At 38.8% G+C, this 27,157-nt stretch overlaps 1 protein-coding gene across 1 annotated transcript; it reads left to right on the forward strand.

Moving 5' to 3' along the window:
• Window positions 1–7,441: 7,441 nt before the first annotated feature.
• On the forward strand, window positions 7,442–18,311 carry LOC114253112 (uncharacterized). The gene is made up of 3 exons (XM_089738876.1): window positions 7,442–7,735; window positions 12,325–12,437; window positions 18,019–18,311. Exons 1-3 carry the CDS (start codon window positions 7,450–7,452, stop codon window positions 18,202–18,204), a joined length of 585 nt encoding a protein of 194 aa, XP_089595002.1. The 5' UTR covers window positions 7,442–7,449; the 3' UTR covers window positions 18,205–18,311.
• The last annotated feature ends 8,846 nt before the right edge of the window (window positions 18,312–27,157 follow it).

Below are 27,157 nucleotides of genomic sequence, written 5' to 3' on the forward strand. Positions count from 1 at the left end.
TCGTAAAAAGGGATACAAAGTTTTTGCTTCACGTATTAATATATAGATTAGATAAGTTTACAGTTACTTCTTGGTGAAGCTTTAGGATGGCGTAAAGTGCAGAGTAGAATGTTACATAATCAACATCAGTTTACGTCATTGCCAAAACTGTCATGAGAATTTTGCTACAGTAGATCTTACTAAGTGTCGCAAAACTTTTCCAAACTTATAAGTAACTATTCCGAATTATTGATCTAACAATCTATTTTTACTGTACTTGAGAATCATAATAACTGTATAGATATTGAGTTTCCATACTCCAAACACCCTTGCCAAATAACTGTTTAAATAAATAAAAAGTTCCTTTGCAAACAAAATGCTTATAATATCGTAACAAACCAACTCGAATGTTTTAACCATTTTCTTCGGTTCCGGACAGATTTCGGGTCTATTCCCAAAATATTCTAGCATTAAAAGGCCATTCGATTCATTCGCACTGGATCTAGAAACCGCTACGAAATTGCTGTAATTATAATACAATGGCCCACTGCTGTCTACAAGAAGTTTAGTTTCTCAAGCGTGAATGTTGAATGTTATACCAGAATCTCGTATCCAGTGTCCCACACAGTGGTCACATACCAGATGGACCAACTGCCTAGTCAAAATCGCTGGGTTATGTTAGATACAGGTGACAACGGACTAGAGCACTGGACATCAACTGGAGAGGCCTATGTTCAACAATGGACAGCTGTAGGCTGATATGATGATGAAAATGATGATCTAGTAGCTAGGATATAGGATCAGAGCAGGCAGCGTGAAAAATGACGAAAGGATTGTAGAGCAAGTTAATAAAATTCGCTTCCAAATTAAACCTTAAGCAATAAACGACCAAGCCTTGTTGAATCACGAAGTCAAGGCCCGAAATTCAAAACGACTTAAAGATCAATCGCATGTTTACTTCGCAAGCAAGATTTAACCTCTGGACTGGTGGTAGGACCTCTTGGACTGGTGGTAGGACGTCTTATGAGTTCGCACGGGTAGGTACCACCACCCTGCCTAGTTTTGCAGTAAAACAGTAATGCGTTTCGATTTGAAGGGCGGGGTAGCCGTTGTAACTATACTGAGACGTTAGAACTTATATCTCAAGGTGGGTGGCGTATTTACGTTGTAGATGTATATGGGCTCCAGTAACCACTTAACACCAGGTGGGCTGTGAGCTCGTCCACCAATCTAAACAATAAAAAAAGGAAAAAAAATAACCTCGGAGAGTTTCTAGACTGTCATGGACCAGTTTATATCATCCCATAACGCTCGAATATCTCGGTTCAAAACACAAGTCGGCCTAAATCAATGCATTCTATTGTTGAAAAGTCAGGTCTGTCAAAAGAAATTCCATTGTCGAACACCTCACGAGACGTAGCGTTCAGTTACTACTAAGCTCCTTAGATATCAGAACGTGCCTCCACCCCCATCATGATCATATTAATGTAGTAATCCTTCAAATGTTTGCTTAGATTGTTAAGAGGTTACTGGAGCTCCTTGACATCGACAACGTAAATGCCACTACCCACCTTGAGTCATAGTTCAAATCGAAATATAATACTGTCTCAAGACAAAAACAGGCGTGTTGATATTCTGATACAATAGGTACCACCGTGCGGTCTCCCAAAAAGCTCTACCACCAGTAAAGAGGAAAATTAGTGAGGACGATCGCATCATACAGCAATAGAGAGGATTTTTTTTATTGCCCTTGTAGGCAGACGGGCATACGGCCCACCTTATGGTGAGTGGTTACCGTCGCCCATGGACTTCACCAATGCCAGGGGCAGAGCCCAGCCGCTGCCTACCGCTTAATACCGAAAGGTGGTACATCCGTCATTCAAGCGTGTTGGAGCACTAGTCCGTGAATCTTACTAAACTATAGTTTGCTGTCAAACGATAGTTTGTAAAGGCTGTAAGCCGGGTGGATAGGGGTGAGTTCGATTTTATTTTTTTGTCAAACACATTATTTTGAATATTCGGTGTAGTTGAATAAAATTTAGTAATTTATTGTGTTGTACCACCAAAGAACTTAGTGTTAATTTATAACTCTGTACTAAATATAATTATCGATTTCTGAATAAGCAATAGAAATAACTTCCGTCTTAAACTAGTTTGTGTAAGAACTTGGTATTAATTCAAGTCGGAAGCTTGCGAATACCAACTGTTTGTATTAAACGCTATTAGTGCAAAATTTTTCATCCTGTAATAATGATTTCAATATGTAAAATAGACCTCCTAAGATACAATATTGTTGATAGAATGAGTCTACCCTATTTTATTCTTAAAGGAAAAAAGCATGTTATATCAATTAACTAATAGTATTACTATCACACTGAATACAATACTATACTCAACGATGTATACTCGAGTGAATATTTTTTTAACTAACTCAAATCATAAAATTTAAAATAAATAAAAGACGTTGAAAGACATTACTATATAATTTTTTTTATGAACGGAATTTTTACAGAAATATCTATCTGTATCGCTTAGTATTTTCATCGGTTTTTGCGAGTCGTTTAAGTACTTTAATGAAACTGATTTTCCGGTTTAATCTCTACTTTTCTCTAAAGTATTCAAAAGGTGGATATTAATAAAATTAAAATAAAAAAAAAAACGCGAGGTAAAATCGTGTTATTAATTTTAATTATTTAATCATTACTATTTCTATTTAATAATGGTTTTTGAAATGTGCCTATTATCATTATTCTAAAAAACGTATTTGAAATATTATTTGAAACATTAATATGGACTTCTGTTTCTGCCATGCGATGAACATCTGGTCAATACATAGAATTATATCCATAAACAATGAAATTCAAACATCAGGCCGAATTCGTCTGAAGCTAATATGAGTTGCCTACGATTTCCAATTTAACGGCCGGCCCTTCGTTGTTTATAACTTTCGTTTCTCGTAGCTTAAACTTACAGTGTGTTTGAATCAACAAGCCATTGGAAAAATAAAGGCTCATTTTCATCTATACTAATATTATAAAGACGAAAGATTTGTTTGTTTGTTTGTATTGAACAGGCTCGGAAACTACTGAACCGATTTGAAAAATTCTTTCACAGTTTGGAAGCTACACTATTCCCGAGTGATATAGGCTATTTTTTTACTAAAACGCCAATAATGTAATCCAAAGTGTAAAAAAAATACCTAAAATATTCTTTACATCGCGTGCCCTGCGAAAACTATTGATGATAGAATAAAATAATGTACTACGACTTTGTACAACACATTATTATTTACAAAAAGCGTCGCGACAGCATATGTCTAAATATTATAGTTAGGCGGCAATAAGTGTTCTTTTATTGAAATAAATAAATAAAGTCAAATATCGTTGAAATTTTTGTTAAAAACCCGAGCGGAGCCGGAGCGGCCTGCTTGTTGGTCGATAATTCAGTCATTATATAACATGCGGTTCTTCCCCAAACGCGGCCTAACAACTAATGAAGTTCATCGGTGGTGTAAAGCAAGCGTGGCGCGAGGAATCAGCTTACGAATGTTATTCTGACGTTGCGCGGGAGTATAATGGCGGTTCGTTTTACCAATTTATAAATGCTGAAACTAGTAGTAACGTATCGAGACTATCCATGTTTATGTAATATAACCAGTAATTTAAATAAAAACCGAAACGCATAGCAGGTACCTACCTCTGCTCAATGCCAGTCCTTAAATTATTATTATTATTTTTTTCCTACCTAAGCTGATAGCCTTGAGAGGCTATTTCAGCGTAACCTTAACTAGTAGGTGAGCTCGCGGGGCTCAAACCTGACGACGTTTGCTAACACGGAGCCTAACAAGAGCCGTGCTTCGCAGAATCTACCACCGGATCGGAAACGCGACCCACTGAGAAGATCCGGCGAGAAACTCAGTGGGCTATGTCTGAGGGTTAATTTATTCGACGAGCCCTTCATCGCAAGCGACGGGTTCAACGAGAACGGTGACCGGTGCTTCAGGTACCTAAAAGCACCGTTAGTCGATCAGGAGAATCCAAAATGACGTGTTTGGGGCGACGTCGACTGCTTTCCATTCTTTCCACAGGATCGGTAATGTAGTTACCGGCGGCCACGATGAGAGGGTTCTCGTGTCGTGCCGCTTTGTCGAAGTGAACTCTTTCAAAACAAATGCGCGGTGAAGAATATCCAACAATCGGCAAGCGTGCCCCATCGATTAGTGACTAGTGACTACTTTTAAAAGTCGTGGTGGCCTAAAGGATAAGATGTCTTTTATTTTTCTAGTGAAACATGTATTCAACAAATGTTCACGATTGACTTCCACGGTGATGGAATAACATCGTGTAGTGAAAATCAAACCCGCAAAATTATAATTTGCGTAATTACTGGTGGTAGGACTTCTTGTGAGCTCGCATTCTTCGTCGAAGTCGACAAGTTCGAAGAAGAATTTGGAAGAAACTTCTAACAGCCATCTCCTACTATATGTAAACTGCAATTCCAACAGCCAACAAATAAATACACAGTTTGCAGTAGTTCATTTTATTCTTTTTTTTATTGCCCTTGTAAGCAGACGAGCATACGGCCCACCTGATGGTGAGTGGTTACCGTCTCCCATGGACTTCAGCAATGCCAGGGGCAGAGCCAAGCCGCTGCCTACCGATTAATACTTTCCACAAGCCTCGTTTGAAGAAGGACATGTCGTAGCGCTCGGGAAAGAACGTGGAGGGGAGCTCATTCCACAGCCGGATGGTACGTGGCAATTCTGTGTTGCTTCATTGGTAACTCCACTTGTACAATAGGTATGTTCTCACTATAGAATGCACCGCTTTTCTCCCTTGTTTTATTCCGCCTACCGCCTTTTTAAAAATGTCTCATCCCCCATCCCTCGTGTTGCCATATGACAATACGAAAATTGTCTTAATTTTAACATGATAAATTTTATATTATAGTTGTTACAAAAAACCTTACGTAAGTATCAAATCTGTCGATCAGGATTGTTAGAAATAGCTGATACCACGCTTTCATAAGTTAACACTTACTAACATTTGCTCACGATTTACTTCCACTTTAAATTGTCGGTAGGCAGCGGCTTGGCTGGTAGGCAGCGGCTTGGCTCTGCCCCTGGCATTGCTGAAGTCCATGGGCGACGGTAACCACTCACCATCAGGTGGGCCGAATGCTCGTCTGCCTACAAGGGCAATAAAAAAATAATAATAATAATACAGCGGTATAACAAAATCAAAAAAGTTTATTTCTCTCTCAAAGCGTGCAACGGACGAAAATGAGGAAAGAAAAAAAATTGGTTCGTGCTTATTCTCTAGTATGCGAGCTATCAAAAACGCTCACAAGACACCGCTAGGCCAAGCACGCCATAATTACAGATTCAATAGAGAGTTTTCTACTATAATCTACAATACACCTTGCTATATAATACACACCAAACTTTCTCCCGAAATGAATTACATCACTTAAATAAATTTGGACTGTGTTACAAAAATGCAAAAAGTAAAAAAAAATGGTTACGTTTAGCGAACAGAATACGCCTGGTTGGAAATGATTAGTCGTTGTTACTTCACTGACGTAGAACTGTTATGAGATACTGGAAGTGACACGATATTTTTTAAAGTTATCACGAGTCTAATGCAAGTTATTTTTATCGTCTCAATGTAAGCACGAGCAAGCACCACCACCTCCCACCGTAGTTTTTTTTATAGCATTTAATGGTCAGATGTGCTCATGAACCTCTTGTTGCTACCAGCGCCAGTTGATATGACTTAAATAATATCGTGTATCTTGCCTCCGATCAGTGGGGTAGTCAACAGTTATAGCAATACAGTTTTCATATCTAAATGTGGCATTGTTGCGATAAGGTTATTGAGCGTGGAACGTATTTTTTGTATGAGATATTTATTATTGATCCTTTATATTACAAATTAACGACTAAATATAAGAAAACTATAAAATTGACGGCTGGTTTTGAAAGGGGGTTTGATGTGATGGCGGACGTCGCTCGCTGATATTTTTACGTTTAGAAACAGAATAACTAATTTCACGTGCTGAACTTGATAATTTAATCATTAATTTAGTATAGTTATTTGAAACGTTAACTTTATATTTAAATTAATCATAATTTTTTTTTATGTAATTTTGTGTCTCTTCCATTGAATCTCGATGAAGTAAAAACAAATTTTAATGTCGTCGACTGTTTTGTTTTATTGACTGACGAACTCAATGTCGTTCGCTCCACAGGTTTATTCTCAGTTTATAGATTTTTTTTTAATTATTATTGTGATTAATAACAGCCGTGTGTACCTATATACGATACAGCCAAATTTATATCCTAAAACTATCCTCTTTTAACGATATATTTGAGGACAACTAGAAAAATATATTTCAATATCAATGAAAAAGTTTTTTTTTTTTTCAAGTAAGTATTGAGGGGCTTTTTATTCGTCAAGACATTACTACCGACTCAAAATGCAGTTTGTGCGTTGAAAAGAATCACCACGAAAATTCAGACTAGCACTTACTTAATCAAATCAATCAATGTATATCACGTATAAAAAAAATAACAGCAGATTTTTAAAGCAGTCCGTATAATGAAGATAACTTGTAATAGACAAAAGCGGTCTGCATTACAGAGCGGTGAAAAAAAACTGTTCATACTATTGCTAAGTGAAGCACAAAACAAATTTATAAATAGATGGCTGATGTCCATTTCCAAGCTACGACTTTATTGTTACTATACCAAGAATTAGTGCCCTACCTGCTAAACTTCATAGGATAAAACAATTATAAGTTTTCAAGTAATAACTTCACTTTGGTCTTGTAGTTAAAAAGCCTGACCACTATATTAGGCATAGGACATTTAAGTTAAGATCGATGAACCATTAATCTATACTAATATTTAAAGCTGAAGAGTTTGTTTGTTTGAACGCGCTAATCTCAGGAATTACTGGTTCGATTTGAAAAATTCTTTCAGTGTTAGATAGCTCATTTATTGAGGAAGGCTATAACATCACGGTAAGGCCAATACAAGTGGAGCATTAATAAAGAATGTTTTAAAATAGGGGTTTAAATAGCTCCTTAACATTCTATAATTCAAAAATATTTTCACTGTCTACGTAAATGAAGTGGGGGTAAAATTTAGCGTTATGCCAAAGTAACTATTCCACGCGCACGGAGTCGCGGGCAAAAGTTAGTACTAAATATGACAGGAGTTTTAATTAGACACTATCAAAAATTACCGAAAACAACAGATTTTCCGGCACCAAACAGCGGATAAGTTTATCTATTTGAATCTCAACAATTTCACCGTGAAGCAGACTATGACAAGAGAATCGCTCTGCCGCTTTTTGTGTGTCGCCGGGACTGCGCTCTAGTGTTTTTTCTTCATTTTTTTGAAAGCTAATACTATAAAAGTAATGCAGAACAAAGTTCTTGTTTATTTCTCGGGCAACAGTCGACGAAATGTATCGATTTTTGGTGTCGTTTCTTTTTTTAACGAGTGCCTTAGGGTCCTTCCTTGATAAGGACATCGATTTGGCCGACGGAGTCAAACTAGTTAGTATACCGGTACCGAAAACGCTGGAAAACGGACGATCGTTCGACAATTCGGTTTTGTATCGAATGGCGAAGTTCTTGCAGGGACACGAATTACATATAAAGCTCCCGAAGTTGATAGAGAAGGATCGTGTGGCCCAGATTTTCGCGCAGAGTTTGAAAGTCGTCGATGAAACTTACAAGGAAAATGGGGGTAAGCGCTGGATTCGGTGTTAGTTTTGCTAAACGACAATTTCAACGAGTTTGGCAGTTGATTTTGTTAGTAAGTTTGCCTATAATGATGAGATGAATGATTTTGTTTTCAAGGATTTTTTTCTATTGCCCTAGTTCGAGTTACACAAGCTACATAAGTTCAAATCTGTCTAGTGTGAAGTTGTTACAGGTCCCCAACATAGAACAAATGCCATCCACTTTGATACTTGAGGTTGAAATTTAAATTATATCATATAACTGTCTCCAGGATCGACCCGGGAATTATGACTGTTTCGCAGCTGGAATATATTAGATAAAATAGTAGTCGCTGCAATTTGAACTTAAAGCAGGCTAAGCATGATTTATATCAAGCCGTTATCAGATCGGAATATAGAGATTTCGTATCAAATATTTTAGAAAATCAACTTCCATTAATGCATATTAATATTATTATATTCTTTTTCGTTTAATTTTGACTGCCTAAAGGTCGCGATTTGTAATGTTGAATAAATAATAAAATAGATTTTCATCCATAATGAACTTTAAAATACTTTTGTTTTGTTAACATTTATCTATTAATCTATTTATCTAGCTGAATATAACGGATCTTTTGGACAGCTTCAAGACAAAGTCATGTAAATTGAAATTTTACGCCCGTATCAATGACCGTTGACAATACAATATTTATTATTTTGTCCTGACATCCTAACCAAGACCGCCAAGATAAAAAAAATATTTCTCGCTCGACTTGGTATTTAATTTTATCTTTCAGTTTCCAAAATATATTTTTTTACATTCCGGAAATATTTGTGTTCATGTACTCGTGTGTTCTAAATGATAAAACGTTTTTATATATGAATTTAATTATATAGTCAAACCTCTGAAGGATGCGTCTTTAAATTTTATGTAAAATTTTAGTTATTTTATTTAAAAAACCTCATAAGTAGGAATATTATCAAAGAATTAAGTGAAACAAGGAATATGTCATTGTTAGCTGCGCTTTGTAGATATATTATTATTATTTTTTACCACCAAGGAAATTTCACAAAAAAGGCACTTTCATTAATTTATTTGATATTCATTATTTGTGCATTATCAATCGTCTATTGATTTAGTAATCTCACAAAAGTAACAATTTCTGCTGTGAAGCATTAATCCGTTTCGGTTTGAAGGGTGGGGCAGCCGTTGTACCTATACTTGAGACCTTAGAAGTTATATCTCAAGTTGGTTGGCGCATTTACGTCGTAGATGTCTTTGGGCTCCAGTAACCACTTAAGAACAAGTGGGCTGTGAGCTCGTCCACCCATCTAAGCAATAATTTTTTTTTAATACACACTGTATAGCAAAATAAGCATTAAAATATTACATTAAAATATAACAATAATATTATAATCGATCGTAATACATATAAGTGAAAACCAAAAATCGATATCCGTAGGGAGGATTCATTAGCAAAAAAAGCACTTAGTGTCCTAAAAAGGAAATGTATTTTATTTTCGCTCTCCCTAGTTACGTGCGATGACTTCAAGTTAAATTTTCGTTATATAATATACAGGGTGTTACGAGAGAGCTTCCTGTTCAGACAGGGACATTAAAAGGATAATAACACGCAGGAAATGATAAAGAACGAAACGGTTTTAACACACCCTGTATTTTAGAGTTCGTCCCGGGTCTACGTCGAAAACACGTTCGCGCGAAACGCTGTAAGTCGTAAAATGAATAATTTAGCCGCGAGATTAAACCGTAAAACTGTTTCGATATTATAAAAACATATATCGTCTTCTCGCATTAAAACTGTATAATCTCAAAACTTATTAATTTTACAGGAGAGTGTTTTAAAGGGATTAACATGTGATATTTTTAATATTAATCATCTTTGCAAAATTTATTTTTTATTTTTTACTGTTTTTATTTTTTATTGCCCGTGTAGGCAGACGAGCATACGGCCCACCTGATGGTGAGTGGTTACCGTCGCCCATGGACTTCAGCAATGCCAGGGGCAGAGCCTAGCCGCTGCCTACCGCAAAAGTTACTAGTTAGATTATCTGTCTTTTAAAGGAAGATAAAATTATGTATTAATTTTGTTAATAGTAATCAAAACAGAGGTAAACTTAAACAAAAAACAAAAAAAAAACTAAAACTAATCTACGCTCTTTTGACAGTATTTATGAGAAAAATACTGGTGATACCAAATGATTCGGCATATTAACTCAATTTCGAATATTTTAGGAAATTGTACACTTTTAATGCGAAAAGACGATAATAATATGTGTCGGATTACGACTCAGACATCAGTAATGTAACCGAGGTATAGCAACATAGGAATTTATTACTATTAAATAATCACTGATCGAAACCCAGTAATTTAAATCTATATTTATAAAAATGAATTGCTGTTCGTTATTCTCGCTAAAACTCGAGAACGGCTGAACCGATTTGGCTAATTTTGGTCTTAAATTATTCGTGGAGGTCCAGAGAATCGGAATTAAATAAAAATAACAATTTTGTTTTTCCTTTGATGCGTCCCCCGTCAGACTCCTTTTGTTTGTTTTAAGTTTATTTTATACAAAAGCTTAGGTCTTTTATTTATCGATTGAGGCACTACGAAGTCTGCCGGGTCAGCTGATGAACTATAAAAATGGAGACTGAACTAATTAAATGACAATCGTGAATGATAACGGTCACATAGGGTAGTAGTATCTACCATGGACAAAGTTCCGTGCACCCACTGCAATAGGGACAGTACTAATCGCCAAAGACAACGCTCCACATCCAATACTGTGCAGTACTGACTGTCGAAAGACCGTGGTTCGTACACCAAGACGCATCCGCTCAAATGCGTGGAAAGCCCTTTGCCCGGGCTAATTTTCCCTGGCTATCGAGACAGGAGTGGTGCACTGCGGGTTGGTATGTAGCAGGCTTGAATTGTAACGGGTGGGACTGTGTCTCTTCTTTATTCTCTTTTCTTTTCTCTCTTCATCTTTATCTCTTCTTCATTCTTCCTTCTTCACTTCTTTCTTCATTGATGGGGAAGAGGACTGTAACGGGCATGAAACCCCATCCCAAAAAGGGGGTGGGGGGGACTAAATGCCCCTGATGGAAAAAGGGGGGGCCACCTACGGGGTGCAGCGGCGGTCTCCAGAGGGAGGACCCGCCAAGCGGGCAGGAGGCTGGGGAAACCCAGCTCCGAGGGGGGTGCTCATAGGTCTTTTCCGGTCTCATAGCCGGTGAGGAGCTTTATCTCTGAAAGATAGTCGGGGATACTAGTAGCTCCCGCGGCAACGCCGTACCATTAGGTGGTCTGGCGTGCAGCGAAGCTATGTTGCGGAGATGCTCACGGAGGCCGATTTCGACTCGCTTGTACATATTAGGAGCGAGCCTAGTCACAAGCTCCCTGAGCGACTCTAAACCTAGGTCCCGGGCGATAATGTTATCTCTGACGTAACGCTCGACCCCGACGACAGTACGGAGGAAAAGACTAGAACGCGTGCAGACCTTTTTTTTTATCCTACCTATGCTGATAGCCTTCAGAGGCTATTTCAGCTTCACCCTAACGTGTGTAGGTGAGCTCACGGGGCTCAAACCGGAGAGTTGTTAACACTGACCCTAGCAAGAGCAGTGCTTCGCAGAATCTACCACCGGATCGGAAACGCGATCCACTGAGAAGATCCGGCGAGAAACTTAGTGGGCTGTGTCTATGCAAGCGACGGGTTCGACGAGGACGGTGACCGGTGCTTGTGGAGCCTAAAAGCACCGTTAATGGGTCGACCGTGCAGAGCACTCTGCGCAACGGCTTATAAAGAACAATTCCCCACCCGACGACATCGCAATCGTGCTGCCATCTCTCGGGAATCATGCTGCGTTTCGTTTAGCTACCAAACTAATGACCGTCTCCGACATAATATGTATTTGTCTAAAACCCGAATCCGCATCGTGATAATAAAACAGAGAGATAGTTACAAGAACGTTATGGTTTTGTTTTAAATTTTCTACGCAAATATTTGGGTCAATGTGCGTCATTATGTCGGTCGAGAGCCGCATGGATATGAACGGAACATCGCGATGAACATAATTTATTGGGGGTATATTGGCTTATGTATTTGCACAAATGTTTGCGCAAATTGAGCATACAAAATACAATTGGGTTAAATTAGATTCGATTATATGCCACGAATATTGAATAAATATTGAATAAATAAAAATTCTACTGAACTACAGATTAAAACTTAAAACACTTAATGAACACTTTAAAATTCTCAATTTACTTCTTCCGCTTCGCTTCAGGTGATCCGTCGCCGTTTCGCTTCGAGCAGATCCGATTACTCACTGCCTTTGTGTCATCTCTGTAACGCTTTTAATGTCGATAGGACATCGCTAAAATTATCGAGAGCATTCCTGACAGGTCGACTAGTTTCGATATGTGTTTCCGCTATTTTATAATAGATGGCGCTGTACCTATCGAGCGTTCTCGATTTTACTAGTTCTTTCGTTACTGCTATTACGACGATAGATGTCGTTACTCTTACCGGCTTAACAATACCAATGATATTTATTATAAAAAAAGTATCAATATATTTAATTCTTTTTCAGTGACCGGAAGGGGAAAAGGCGATGGCAGTGGTGGAGTGGCTCTGCTGGGAATGATGTTCGCTAAAGCCCTCGGAGCCATGGGTATTGGTGGTCTTGGACTTCTAACTATGAAGGTAAGGTAAAGTAAGACATATAACTATACTGAGATCTTAAAACTTATATCGCAAGGTGGGTGGCGCATTTACGTTGTAGATGTCCATGGGCTCCAGTAACCACTTAACGCCTGGTGGGCTGTGAGCTCGTCCACACACCTAAGCAATAAAAAAAAATAAAAAAATTGCTTCGCGTGCCTTTTTCAAGGCGTAGTCTCCTGTGAGAAATTGGGGGAGGTGAGGGACCTCGGCCCTTCTCTTTTCCCCTTCTCCCTCTCCTGAGGCGCCGGAGTCTGACATAACCCGGCCCGTTACCCCCCTCGACCGGGCATCCGTCAATGGATACCCCAGCGTTAAAAAAAAAAGAAAAAAGAATTGTGGTACCATGCTGATTGGCGGTTGCAGTACACTGGTTCAATACTAAGGGAGCGTTGCATTCCATTCTTAGGTGAACCATTCACCTTTCCTGTGGGGGGAAGAAATACGATGGTTCGGAACCGATTCCAAATGTCCACCACCTAACTGCTCCTGCAACAACTAACTGCTCACGAAGCCACGAGATAGCCGATAAATAAACGATACGTAATGTTAAATGGTAAAAGTTCTATAATTGAGCCGTGCCGGATAGCCGCGCGCCGTGACGCGGTGAAAATGACTTCGCCACGAGAAATCTTAATAGTTTTGCTCTTTTCATCTCGTCGCGGCTCGGTGTTCAATTACAGATCGCCATTGTCATTGGCTATCGCTTTACTCACTGAGTTTCTCGCCGGATCTTCTCAGTGGGTCACGATTCCGATCTGGTAGGCAGCAGCTTGGCTTTGCTCCTGGTATTGCTAAAGTCCATGGGCGACGGTAACCACCCACCATCAGGTGGGCTGTAGGTTCGTCTGCCTATCAACGGCACTACAATAAAATAAAAGATTTAGCGAAGCACTGCTCTTAGGGTTAGTGTTAGCAATTCTCTCAGGTTGAGCCCGTGAGCTCACCTACCCGTGCTGTCGTAGCTGGCATAGCCCCATAGACTATCAACGATTAAGTACTGGTGGTGGGACCTCTTGTGAGTCCGCACGGGTAGGTACCACCACCCTGCCTATTTCTGTCGTGAAGCAGTAATGCATTTTGATTTGGAGGGTGGGGTAGCCGTTGTAACTATACTGAGTCCTTAGAACTTATATCTTCATAGATGTCTATGGGCTCCAGTAACCACTTAACACCAGGTGGGCTGTGAGATCGTCAACCCATCTAAGCAATAAAAAAAGGTAGGGGAAAAAATCGCGTTAAGACCTTTTTTTTATAACACCTTGAATTGTTTATATCTAATATTGTATTGTGTCACTCATCTTGACACACGACTTTAAATCGCTCAATTATTTTATGCTGTGGCTGCCCCGTATTGACCCATGGCGCCTCACAACAGACCACCATTAAACATTTACCTAATCACGTGTCAAATACTCGTAAAGATCCAACGATCTGTTTGCTAATTTAAGATTAATCGCAAACCTATGATATACCATCAATCTCAATAACAATTTTAATCATATTAACGACACACTTATTGACGGAATAGCATTATTATCAGAGCAGGAATATTTTATCAGAAGATTGTTGTTGATCTTGATGTTGTTGATCTAATTAATTGAAAATACGTAAGCCGCACACCTACACGCTCACGCACACAAGCACACACACACACACACACACACACACACACACACATATTAAGAAATAAATATGGAGTTTCAATTTTACTGAAAGTTTTCTCTAATTTAAATAATGTATTCTTCGTTTTCCGCGAGACGTAGACATTATTAATATTACTTTTACGGTTTATTTAATCTAGCGTTTTCAAATGCGTCTTTATAATAACTAGTGGTCCCGCAGTAGTCGAAATTCAACTACAGTCAAACCTGGGTAAGCGAGAACTGGATAAGTGAGAAAACTCTATAAGTGAGAGTAATAGCCAGGTCCCGTCATTTTAAGCTCCCAAAACCTCTATTAGCGAGAAACAGAAACCTCTGTAAGAGAGAGTCGTTTTTCCCTCGTGGACCTCCGTAAGTGAGACTGCTACTTATCTATACCTCTATAAGCGACAGTCGAGCTTTATTTATTTATATTATTTAGGAGGAACAAATGACAAAACAAATTACAAATGTAACATATGCTATTTTATGACTCATTATTATCTTTCGTGGAACTTCCTACCATTGTTTTAGTATTGTTTTCTCATGAATATTGAACCTATTCTATTTCGTGGAAGTAAATAACGTTGTTATTTTATCGCATTCTTTTCGAATGGACACGTGTGTCTGTGTACCGTCCTGTTTGTCGGACTTACTCAGTTTATCGTTAATCAATTACGAAGGAAAGTTCTGTTCTGCATCATGTCAAAACGGAAAATTAAAGTACTGTCCCCGGAACCCGGAAAATCGCGAAATGAAATTCAGAGGGTGCATTAGCGAGAAATTCGGGTTAGTGAGAAACCTCTTTAAGCGAGAATGAAATTGTGCTCCCTTGAACTCTCGCTTATCCAGGTTTGACTGTATAATTAATTGAAATTGTAAGTTTGTACACTATTAGGATTGTATTTTATACTTCTATAATCACAAATTTCGCCAAGACTACACTAAAAAAAAACATTAATAAAGACAAACATTAATCTATTCTCAATTTGACAACAGACGTCAAGAACAAAAGTTTGACAATAAATAGTATGTATGCGTGTGTGCGTCAAATACACGGTATGTAGTGTGTGTAATGTTTTCCTTATTGATTTAATGTATCTTTTATGCATTATTTTTAAAAAATATTAGCATTGTGCACTTCTTCTCTATATTCTCTATAAGTGTGCAAAATATCATACTCGTCCGTCCGCGTAATTTTCGTAAAAAGGGATACAAAGTTTTTACTTCACGTATTAATATATAGATATTATTTCCCACGATTCGTATACTTTAGGTTTAAGTGTAAGTCACTTACGGTTTCGCGGTCCGTGGCCACGAAAACTGTATAAAGTATTCGAATCGTAAAAAATATAAAAAAACCTAAATCTGTGGTGTCGTGGGACACCGGATAGGAACGAAGCTCATTATTATAAAAATATTAATTTTAAGTTCTATTCGAGGTATAAAGAAAATAATTATTCGGGTATGTATACATTTTTAGTATGATTTTTTATTGGTTTAAATATTAAAAAAAACTACTTTACAAAGTTATCAACTTTATATTATTCACAATGATTTATAAAATACTAGCGACCCGCCCTCGCTTCGCTTCGGAAACATTAAAACACACATGAAACCAAAAAAATAAAATTAAAAAAAGTAGCCTATGTTCATCAGGGACAATGTCGGCATCTAATGGAAAAAGAATTTTTCAAATCGGTCCAGTAGTTTCGGAGCCTATTCGAAACAAACAAACAAACAAATCTTTCCTCTTTATAATATTATTAGTATAGATATATAATAATAATATATAAAGAAACAGCTATTTATCTATAGCTATTTATTAAAAAAAAATTATAATATGAATAATAATAATAATTAAGCCTAATAATGTTCTATCATAGAAATAATAATAACCGTCATCACGTAGACTATACATTAGACACTGTGTAGCCATCATACTAAGACTATACATAAATAATAAAACACGTGTGGCACTCGGGGACTGCCGCGGTAAAGCTATTGCAAAGCATTTTTTATCAACTTATGCAATTGCAATTAGACAATAATAATGTAATATTTAAACAATAATAAAAATAAGACCACGCTATATTTATAAACATTAACAAAAGCAAAACATTAACACTCATAAGCTAGACCGCGCGAGAGAGAGATGGGCAGACTTTTCATGATGCGCATGTAGTGCGACGTCACGCCGCGCGCTTATTCACAAACACTACACCAGCGCAACGTGTGAATGTGTTGAACGCGAGCTACATAGTAGGCGTAGTGGGGGTGTCAGGTTGTTTTCGTTACGGAATTTCTTGATTCAGTCGCCGCGGTCAAAGCCCGCAATAAAAGCTATGCAATAGCTTAAAAATCTTACGTTACGGACGTTTTTCCCGTCGTCCAAAATGAAAAAGTTTAATGATACTAAATAAGCGACATTAAACCGTAAAACTACTTTTAATATTTTCTCTGATAATCACTACACGTCAGCTCTTACTTCTATTTACAGAAATGAAAAACATTTATGTCGCTAGAATTTGCGACAGGTAACAAATTAATCGTGTCCCTGACAAGGGTTAATTATCATGCGGACAGGCAAACACTTTTGTCTTGTTGGAGATATATTAGGGTTCCATCTAACTCAGACCATCTGTAATGATAAAAATAAAACAGAAAGTCGTCATGGCCTAATGACGTCGTCGTGGCTTAAAGGATAAGACGTCCGGTGCATTCGTATTGAGCGATGCACCGGTGTTCAAATCCCGCAGGCAAGGCAGGTACCAATTTTTCTAATGATATACGTAGTTAACAAATTTAAAAGTCAATCACTTCCACAGTGAAGGAATAACATCGTGTAGTAACAATCAAACTCGTAAAATTATTATTTGTGTAATTACTGGTTGTAGGACGTCTTGTGAGTCCGCAAGGTTAGGTACCACAATCTTGCTTGTTTCTGCCGTGAAGCAGTAATGGGTTGAGAAGACGTTATGCGGTAATAACTGAGACCTAAGAACTCATATCTCAAGGTGGGTGGCGGCATTTACATTTTTTTTTTTTTTTTTTTTTTTTTATTGCTTAGGTGTGTGGACGAGCTCACAGCCCACCTGGTGTTAAGTGGTTACTGGAGCCCATATACATCTACAACGTAAATGCGCCACACACCTTGAGATATAGTTCTAAGGTCTCAGTATAGTCACAACGGCTGCCCCACCCTTCAAACCGAAACGCATTACTGCTTCACGGCAGAAATAGGCGGGGCGGTGGTACCTACCCGTGCGGACTCACAAGAGGTCCTACCACCAGTAATTACGCAAATTATAATTTTGCGGGTTTGATTTTTACTGCACGATGTTATTCCTTCACCGTGGAAGTCAATCGTGAAAATTTGTTGAGTACGTATTTCATTAGAAAAATTGGTACCCGCCAGCGAGATTCGAACACCGGTGCATCGCTCGATACGAATGCACCGGACGTCTTATCTTTTAGGCCACGACGACTTTTTTTGAGATGATTTTTTGAGATGAGTTTGATTTTTGACTTACATTGTAGATGTCTATGGGCTCCGGTATCCACCTAACACCAGGTGGGCCGTGAACTCGTCCACACAATTAAGCAATAAATAAAAATTTATAAAACATATTTTTATGACAAGTTATAGCTCTTCGACCGTTGCAGAAATGTAATCAATAAAAAATCATTTTGTTACAATCATTACAAAAATATGTACTAGCTTTTCTTCAAAGCCTCGAAAGTTATAAGAAAATTCTTAATAATTTTCATGTACAATTACAAACTTACAAACGGTAGACAGCGGCTTGGCTTTACCCCTGGCATTGCTGACGTCCATGAGCGACAGTAACCACTCACCATCAGGTGGGCCGTATGCTCGTCTGCCTATACAGCAATAAAAAAAATGTACATTGTTCCAGGCACTCGCAGCGTCCGCCTTAGCTCTGATGCTATCAGCAATCGTGGGGGTCAAGAAACTAACGTCCCACGATGACCACGATGACCACCAAGTGATTTACGCTGGCCATCATGGCCACCATAGGAGGAGACGAGAGGCAACCCCCCTGCCGTACCGAGGCTGGGACTTCAAGAAGAAAACCGAATGAAAAATAATTAGTAAATAAAACTAAAATTATTTATTTTTATTTAAATCTAGAAATTAATTTATTGTAAATTATTTTCTACTTATTTAATTTATATTAAATTATTGTTTTTTCTTGTCTATAATATTTTGTAAAATAAAAAATACAACCTACATTCTTATCCTTTCTTGGTCGACAAAAATGCCGAATAGTTAAAAAAAATCCCTATTATTTCAACTTCAAACACTTCTAAAGAAGACTCTCGAATATATTTTGAAGTCTCATAATTTAACAAGAGAAAATTTTGAGTTCATTTGTCGATTCGAATTGAAACACGAACGTAATTGATGTAAACTTGGTACACAGAGTAAATACAACAGCATTGAAACTGTGGTCTTTGGACTATAAAAAGGAAGGTGATCAATATCAACTTCCAGAGAGTTAACTGGTGGTAGGACCTCTTGTGAGACCGCACGGGTAGGTACCACCACCCCGCCTATTTCTGCCGTGAAGCAGTAATGCGATTCGGCTTGAAGGGTGGGCAGCCGTTGTGACTATACTGAGACCTTAGAACTTATATCTCAAGGTGGGTGGCGCATTTACGTTGTAGATGTCTATGGACTCCAGTAACTACTTAACGCCAGGTGGGCTATGAGCTCGTTCAACCAACTGAGCAATAAAAAAAAAATAAACAAATCCACTAGCTAAAAGCTTTGAAGACGGAACTTAAACGAAGATATAAATATTCTGTATAATGTTTATTAAGCACTCAGTGTACTACATCCAGTAATACCTCCTGCGATATCAATATAAGTAATAAGTTTAACAACCCACACCTGGAACCAAACTTCAATCCTATGGTACTTAAGATAACTGGCCACTTGATTGACAGGCGATTGATAATTGAGAAATAATGTTAGTAAACATAAATAAACATAGCGTGAATGTATTATTACGTAGAACGTAATTTAACAATTGATGTTAAGCACTTAGTCAAGTAGAATTACGTAGATGAATACCATTTATCCAGGGAATTATTAAAATTAAAAACAAAAAGATTAAGAATTTTAAAAACACTGATAATCTGATTGGTACATGACTTTCCTCATTAAACGTTCAAATATTCAAGCTCAAATTAAAGCTCTATTTCACACTTAGAACGCTCACAGAACACTTTACAGCTCGTAATTCGCTTCTTCCGCTTCGCTTCAGATGATCCGTTCGCTGTTTCGCTCTGATTACAAACTGACTTCGTGCCATCTCTGCAACACTTTTACAGTCGATACGACATCCCTAGATTCATCGAGAATATTCTGGGCAAGTCGAGTAGCTTCGATTTGTGTTTCCACTATCTGACAATAGATGGCGTTGTACTTCTCGAGCGTTCTTACTAGTTCCTTTGTTATTCGTTTCTGCTATTCGGTGATAAATGGCGTCACTTTTATCAGCGTAACAATATATTTTCTTCGTTGCACGTAGTGAATCTACTGATTGCATTTATACTCGAATTTCAATTTCTTCCCAACACGAGCAATTTCCCTCAGACGCGGTTGCTACTGGTGTTTGAGCGATTGAATAGCAATTCGCTTTGACATTATTCGTTTCGTTGTTTAAAATTGAATTTGCGAGATCATCGTACTGTCACACACGTCGACTAATGTATGTATCTATTTATTATTAATACGTGAAGCAAAAACTTTGTATCCCTTTTTACGAAAATTGCGCGGACGGAGGAGTATGAAATTTTCCACACTTATAGAGAATATAGAGAAGAAGCGCACAATGCTAACATTTCTTTAAAATAATGCATAAAAGATACATTAAATCAATAAAGAAAACATTACACACACTACATACCGTGTATTTGACGCACACACGCATGCATGCTATTTATTGTCAAACTTTTGTTCTTGACGTCTGTTGTCAAATTGAGAATAGGTTAAATATTGTTTGTCTTTGTTAATATTTTTTATAGTGTAGTCTTGGCGAAATTTGTGATTATAGAAGTATAAAATACAATTATAATAACGTACAAACTTACAATTCCAATTAATTATAGTCGAATTTCGACTTCTGCGGGACCACTAGTATGTATGTATTATGTAGCAAATATATTACGGATCAGTCCCTACTCGGCACTCACACGCTACGATTGAAAACATTTTTTTTTTTTTTTTTATATATCCTGACTAATAATCTTTTGCGTGATATTTTGATATACGAATTAAATAAATTTGTATTCCATTGAACAGTTAAATCATAAATATTATATTGGAATACTACCCGGCAGTCGGCAGACTTCGTAGTGCCTCAATCGATAAATAGACTTAAACTTTTGTATAAAATAAACTTAAAACAAACAAAAGGAATCCTATATCTATCTATCACCTTCTCTGGACTTCCACAAATAATTCAAGACCAAAATTAGCCAAATCGGACCAGCCGTTCTCGAGTTTTAGCCAGACTAACGAACAGCAATTCATGCCGTATCTTTATCTCTTCCAGAATTTGTGTTAATGAAACGGTTGTCTGGAAGAAATCGCTTTTAGCGATAAGAGCGCCAATTGTAGAAATTTATCTGCTTGTTGACTGTTTTTTAATCTTAGTTGTATTTTAGTTTGCAATAAAGTATTCTCTCTCTCTCTCTCTCTCATCACATTTCTTGAAATCCAGCGTCGCCTGGCCTGAACCCCGAAATCAAACTTTGGTCACCTCTTTCTCTTTGTAACCAGTAATTCTAATTTGATACTATGTCTCTCTTAAAACTTTAAGTTTAGCTAGTGTGAAATTTGATTTTACTGACCAGAAAATGGAATACCTACTAAATATTATAAACCTACTCATATAAATATTACCTATAGGCTAATATTTATATGAGTGTTGGACTCCCTACACCAGTTGCGGGGGCGTCAATGATGAGAATCTTCGTGGGGGTGAGAAATAATAATGTTAATTTTAAATGCCCTGCGAAGCGGACGGGTACAGCTAGTTGTTTATATTTTTATACAAGTATAAGCTGCAAGTTTTCGTTTACGTGCTCGAAATTGTTTACCCGGGAGCACCGGTTTATATCGACCCAAAAACCGGAGATTGCAATCTCCACGGTCGGAGATGAAAACCACGTTTTCCCCACAAACAATGTTATACATGTTCATTTTAAAAACACTATCAGATAACGTGCCCTTAAAACAATGTATGATGCACGATATTGTTGTTCTATTAGCTATATACTATATGCTATAATGTTAAAGCGTAGTCTGAAAGCAGCTTTAGTTACAAAATCTACTTAGTCTGGCCATAAATACTGTTACAAAGGAAAACAAAAAAATTCTACGGCAAATAACATTTATTACTTTTACAGTGTGTTAGTTTAATACATAAATATAAAACAATTTAAAGTTTAAAAAGCTTATTCGAAGTGGTCTCCATTGGCTGAAATACAGTCCTTTAAACGTTGAGGTCAGTTATCAATAGAAGCACGCACTCTTTCCATGGGAAATTTTTTCACTGCCAATCGTACGGATTGTTTTAGGGACACCAATTTATCATGGCGTTTAGAGCAAGCCGTACTCTCTAAAACTGACCATAAATCATAATCCAGCGGATTAAGATCGGGACTAGACGACGGCCAATCTTCAGCTCTGATGAAGTCCGAAACGTTCGTTTCCAGCCAAGACTGCGTAGACCGAGCTTTATGACCTGGCGCCGAGTCTTGCTGGAAGGACCATTCTTGATTATTGAACATGGTGTTGTTAAGGGGCTTCACTACCTTCTCAAGAATGGTATCTTGATACACTTGTGCCGATGTTTTGATACTTTTTTCACAAAAGTATGGCCCAGTCACTCCTTCATAGCTAATACCCCACCAAACCATCACTGAAGTCGGATAGTGCCCACGTTGCACTCTGTCGACTAATTGGGAAGCTTCCTTAGAGCTTTGAGCATAAATACGGTCATTTCGTTTGTTAAAATGTTGCTCAATAGTAAAAAATTTCTCATCCGTAAACAAATTTTTTCTATGACCTACCTTTGCGTACCGCTTCAGTAGTTGTTTCGATTTTACCACCCTATTCTCTTTTAAATTATCTGTTAAGAAATGACCAGTGCGTCTCTTATAGACTGCAAGTCCTAAGTCATTTTTTAAAATACGCGACATGGTTCTAGGTGCTATCATCTCCCGAGATAAAATCTTTTGATTTTGGACAGGATTTCTTTGAATTCTTTCCCTTACTGCTTTGAGCTTTTATACTACAAAAAATTACGAAAAGCCGTGCAAAATACACAAACTGTTTAGGAAAAACATTGAAAACCGAGATGGAAATATCATCATACAAACTATGTTTAGAAAAGCAAGAAGAGCAACTGCAAAATAAAGAGGATGCTACTATACAAGAAAACTACGATAATATAATTCGAGGCATAGAAAAAAGTCTACGTAGCGCACAAAACACTCAAAAACACACTACTAAACCTAGTGTAATATCAGCCTATACTAGAAAACTCATGGATCGGAGACAGCAACTACATGTAACCAAACCAAAAACAAGAGCATTGAAAAATGAACTAAAAGCTTTATATAAACTCATAAGTAAGAACATAAGGAGAGACTACATGCTCCATCGATCAAAAACATTTGAAAAACATATAAGTACTACTGGGAGCATTAAAAAGGCGTACAAAGAGCTAATTACCTACAAGCCTTGGATTAAACAACTAAAAGAGTCAGATAAACTATCACATAATAGGACTGATATTATGAAAACCGCAACCAATTTCTACAAAAAACTGTATGATTGTCAAGTCCAAAACTTTACAAATATATCTGTCAGCACCAGCATACAATTACCAGCGGAAGACGTCTCACAGATAAAAAAGATAGATGATTTAGAAGTTATAGAAGGAATAAAAAAACTTAAAGCTGAAAAATGTCCAGGGCCCGATGGAATCACTAACGAGGCAATAAAAATAGGTTCTAAATATCTTGCACATCCTCTGACACAGCTCTTTAACTCTATATTAGATTCAGGCACCACACCTTTTCAATGGTCAGAGTCGAACATGATTCTACTCTACAAAAAGGGCGATCCCACTGATATAGGCAATTATCGTCCTATCAGTCTGCTACCCACACTCTACAAACTTTTTTCATCAATAATCGAAAAGAGGATTAGTAAGAGAATAGAGGAACACCAACCAATAGAGCAAGCTGGTTTCAGACGTGGATATTCTACAATAGACCATATCCACGCAATCGAACAAATCGTCGAAAAATATAATGAATATCAGAAACCACTCTATGTTGTGTTTATCGATTATCGGAAAGCCTTCGACACAATCCGACACTCTTCTATATGGACCGCCCTAATCTCACAACGCGTTGAACACAAATATATAGAAATAATAAAGTATTTGTATAACAACTGCACAAGTAGAGTCAAACTTGAGACGACAGGACCACCGATACCCATAAGGCGAGGTGTGAGGCAAGGCGACCCACTATCTCCGAAAATTTTCATAGCGGTACTGGAGATGGTCTTCAGCAAACTAAATTGGGAAAGAAAAGGGCTGAATATTAACGGCAATTTCATCAACCATCTAAGATTTGCGGACGATATTATTCTATTATCTGAAAGTGCTAAAGAGATGGAATCAATGATACACTCGCTAAAAACTATGAGCTATGAAGTGGGTTTGGAAATGAATTTAGATAAAACAAAAATTATGTCGAACGGTATAAAACATCCCATATATCTCGACGAAAAACCATTAGAATATGTAGATAGCTACATATACTTAGGCAAACAAATTTCGTTTGGAAAACAAAACAATGAATTAGAAGTTGAACGAAGGATTTCAGGCGCATGGAAAAAATTCTGGAGTCTAAAATACATACTAAAGGGAACGATGCCTATTAACTTAAAAAAGAAACTAATGGACACGTGCCTGCTCCCCTCTATTACCTACGGCTGCCAAACGTGGAAATATACGCTACGCGTAAAGAACAAAATCAGGTCTTGTCAACGAAGTATGGAGAGAAGCATTACGAATGTGAGAAAAATACAAAAAATCCGACATAATGTCATACGGGAAAAGACTAAAGTTATAGATGCACTAGATTTCTCACAAAAGTTAAAGTGGCGCTGGGCAGGCCATGTAGCCAGGATGAGCGATGACCGCTGGACCTGTAGACTCACGCTATGGCGGGGGCCTGCAGGTATTAGAAGGAAAGGAAGACCGGTAACGCGTTGGGACAACGATATAATAAAAATCGCTGGTAAAAACTGGAAGACAATTGCCAAAAATAAAGACAAATGGAAAAGTCTGGAGGAGGCCTTCACCCTCACATAAGAGGGGTTCTTGCATTATTCTAAATTAATATAACCTTTTTTATATATTTTATGATAATCCGACTAATATTATACACAATTTATTAAGAATTCTATCATAATTAATATCTATTATTATTAATGTATTATCAACAATTTTTTTTATAATTTTTGTAATGTAACTTTTTTTAAATGCAAGAAATAAAAGGCTTTTTATTTTTATTTATTATTTATTACTGCTTTGAGCACCTTTTTCGTACGAACACTACGTGGACGGCCAGATCTTTTTCTGTCACAAACAGAGGAAGTCTCATTGCACCTATTAAATAGCCCGGTACACAAAAAATTTACTAATACTAAGCGTATGGAGAGTTTTAAAAATTGCATTTGGCTCCATACCTACTTTGTGTAATGCAATCACAGCTATTCGGTTCTCTTTATCACCCCAACCCGGCAAGGATAGGAGAAATCCCTCCAGTTATCGTCCGATCACTCTGCTGTCGCATATGGGCAAGTTGTTCGAGCGGCTGCTGCTGAGAAGGGTGTCGCCGCACATCCTTCTCAGACCCGAGCAATTCGGGTTTCGCAGTGGTCACTCGACAACGCTGCAATTGGTCCGCGTTATGCACCACTTGGCGGATCGGTCCAACGCGCGCCAGTACACGGCCGCAGTCTTTCTCGATATCGAGAAGGCCTTCGACCGTGTCTGGCATGCGGGACTGATCTACAAGCTGTTGCAGAACACGGACCTACAGCACGCCTATGTGCGACTGCTGGGGTCGTACCTGGAGGGAAGATCCTTCCTTGTCGCGGTCGAGGGCGCAAAGTCGTCGGTGCGCCCAGTCACGGCCGGAGTTCCCCAGGGAAGCGTCCTGGCACCAGTCCTCTACGCTCTCTACACCAACGACATTCCCACGCTTGAGGGCAACCTCCAAGCGTGGGAAGCCGACGTGAAGTTGGCGCTGTTTGCCGACGACAGCGCCTACTTCTCGTCCTCTAATTTCCCCTCTGCGGCCATTTCGAGGATGCAGAGGCTGTTGGACCTACTGCCCCAGTGGCTGGACCGATGGAGGGTCGCGGTCAACGTGGGGAAGACCGCGGCTATCCTCTTCGGTCCGGTCCGCACAAGAGCCGTCCCAGGACAGCTCAGTCTCCGTGGAGTCAATGTCGAGTTTAGGCCCAGTGTCCGATACCTGGGAGTCAATATCGACCGGAGTTTGAGGATGACCGCCCACGCCAAGTCGGCGTTGGCGGCCGCCCGCTATGCGAGGTTTCTCCTCCGGCCGGTGTTGGCCTCCAGGTTGCCGACCAGGACTAGACTCGGCATTTACAAGACGTATGTTCGTTCCCGTATCACGTACGCAGCTGCGGCCTGGTATCACCTCATCCCGCAGATCATGCGGGTGAAGTTGCAGGCCCAGCAGAATCTGGCTCTTCGCACGATAGTCGGAGCAGGGCGTTACGTCAGAAATGACGTAATCGCCCGGGATCTAGATGTGGAGTCGCTCGAGGAGTTCATCCGGAGGCTAGCTCGTAATATGTACGAGCGGGCTGACGGTGGACCCCACGAGCATCTCCACAATATAGCTCCCTTGCACGCCAGACCACCTGATGGTCAGGCGCTACCAAGGGAGCTACTGGAACCCCCGGCTATGGTAAGATAGTCGGCTTAACCGGAGTGATATGGGAGTGCTCATAATGAGTGCCCCCATGGGACTGAGCTGTCCACACTCTTCATCTCCCCCCACACTGTTGGGGTGCCCCCTTATGGGGACCCATTTCTACCGCCCGTTTGGGTGGACCACTCCCCCTTAAGGGGAGTGATTTACGTCGGTCCCTCCCCGCGACGGTCTTCCCCTTCTGGGGAGCCCTTAGCGGGTGAGCGCCAAACTAGTGCCGCGGCTCCCCCTCTGACTTGTAGAGGTGGGGCCGCGGCATGGGGCCGGTGGCGGGCCCCGGTTTAGTTGCTGACTGCTGCCCTGCTTTGTATATAGTGTATAGTTAGTTAGTTAGTTAGTTAGTAGTTAGTTTATAGTTAGTAGTTAGAGAAAAAAAAAAAAAAAAAATCAAGCAGAGGACAGCAGCCGGCGCCGGGGCGACTCCTCCGCGAGCATCACTCCACCCAGGAAAACAACAAGCCCATCGTATTATATTTAAGTATTTATTTATTTTGTCGATGTGAGTGTGCCGAGCACGCTGCGAACAGTCCCCTCCCATCTCGTCCTGCATCTATATCACCCCTGCCCTATGTCGGCAGGGAGCTTCGTCCCGGGCAGTGGGGATTGCCCCGAGGCCCGTTCCGTGCCCCCGAAAGGGGGTACGACGACCCTTCTTGTCTTGTCTATCACCCCACTCCATTTTAATATCGCAAAATATTGTATAATGTATTGGCGCCAAAATGAGAAAACTCATTGAGCAATCATATAAAAATGACAGATTCCAAATTCAAATGTAATATTTTGTTTATTTTTAATTGTATCAGTATTTATGACCAGACTAAGTATATTAATATTTATAATATACGAAAAAGGCGATTTCGATGATATCCGGTATAAAAATAGTTTAAATCCTTGGAAATAAATACCAATTTATTATATATGTCGGCACAACGTCACTATTTAGTTGACTAAAAATAGTTAAAGTTAACTCTT

The sequence above is a fragment of the Bombyx mandarina genome, chromosome 26, assembly GCF_030267445.1.
Source record: "Bombyx mandarina strain Sakado chromosome 26, ASM3026744v2".
Taxonomy (NCBI): Eukaryota; Metazoa; Arthropoda; class Insecta; order Lepidoptera; family Bombycidae; genus Bombyx; species Bombyx mandarina.

What these genes read in the sequence shown, in the direction of transcription:
- LOC114253112 (XM_089738876.1), top strand. Translation starts at nt 7,450, where the DNA reads ATGTATCGATTTTTGGTGTCGTTTCTTTTTTTAACGAGTGCCTTAGGG. An exon ending in AACTTACAAGGAAAATGGGG is followed by an intron (nt 7,736 to 12,324) that starts GTAAGCGCTGGA and finishes ATTCTTTTTCAG; the next exon opens with TGACCGGAAGGGGAAAAGGC. An exon ending in TTGGACTTCTAACTATGAAG is followed by an intron (nt 12,438 to 18,018) that starts GTAAGGTAAAGT and finishes ACATTGTTCCAG; the next exon opens with GCACTCGCAGCGTCCGCCTT.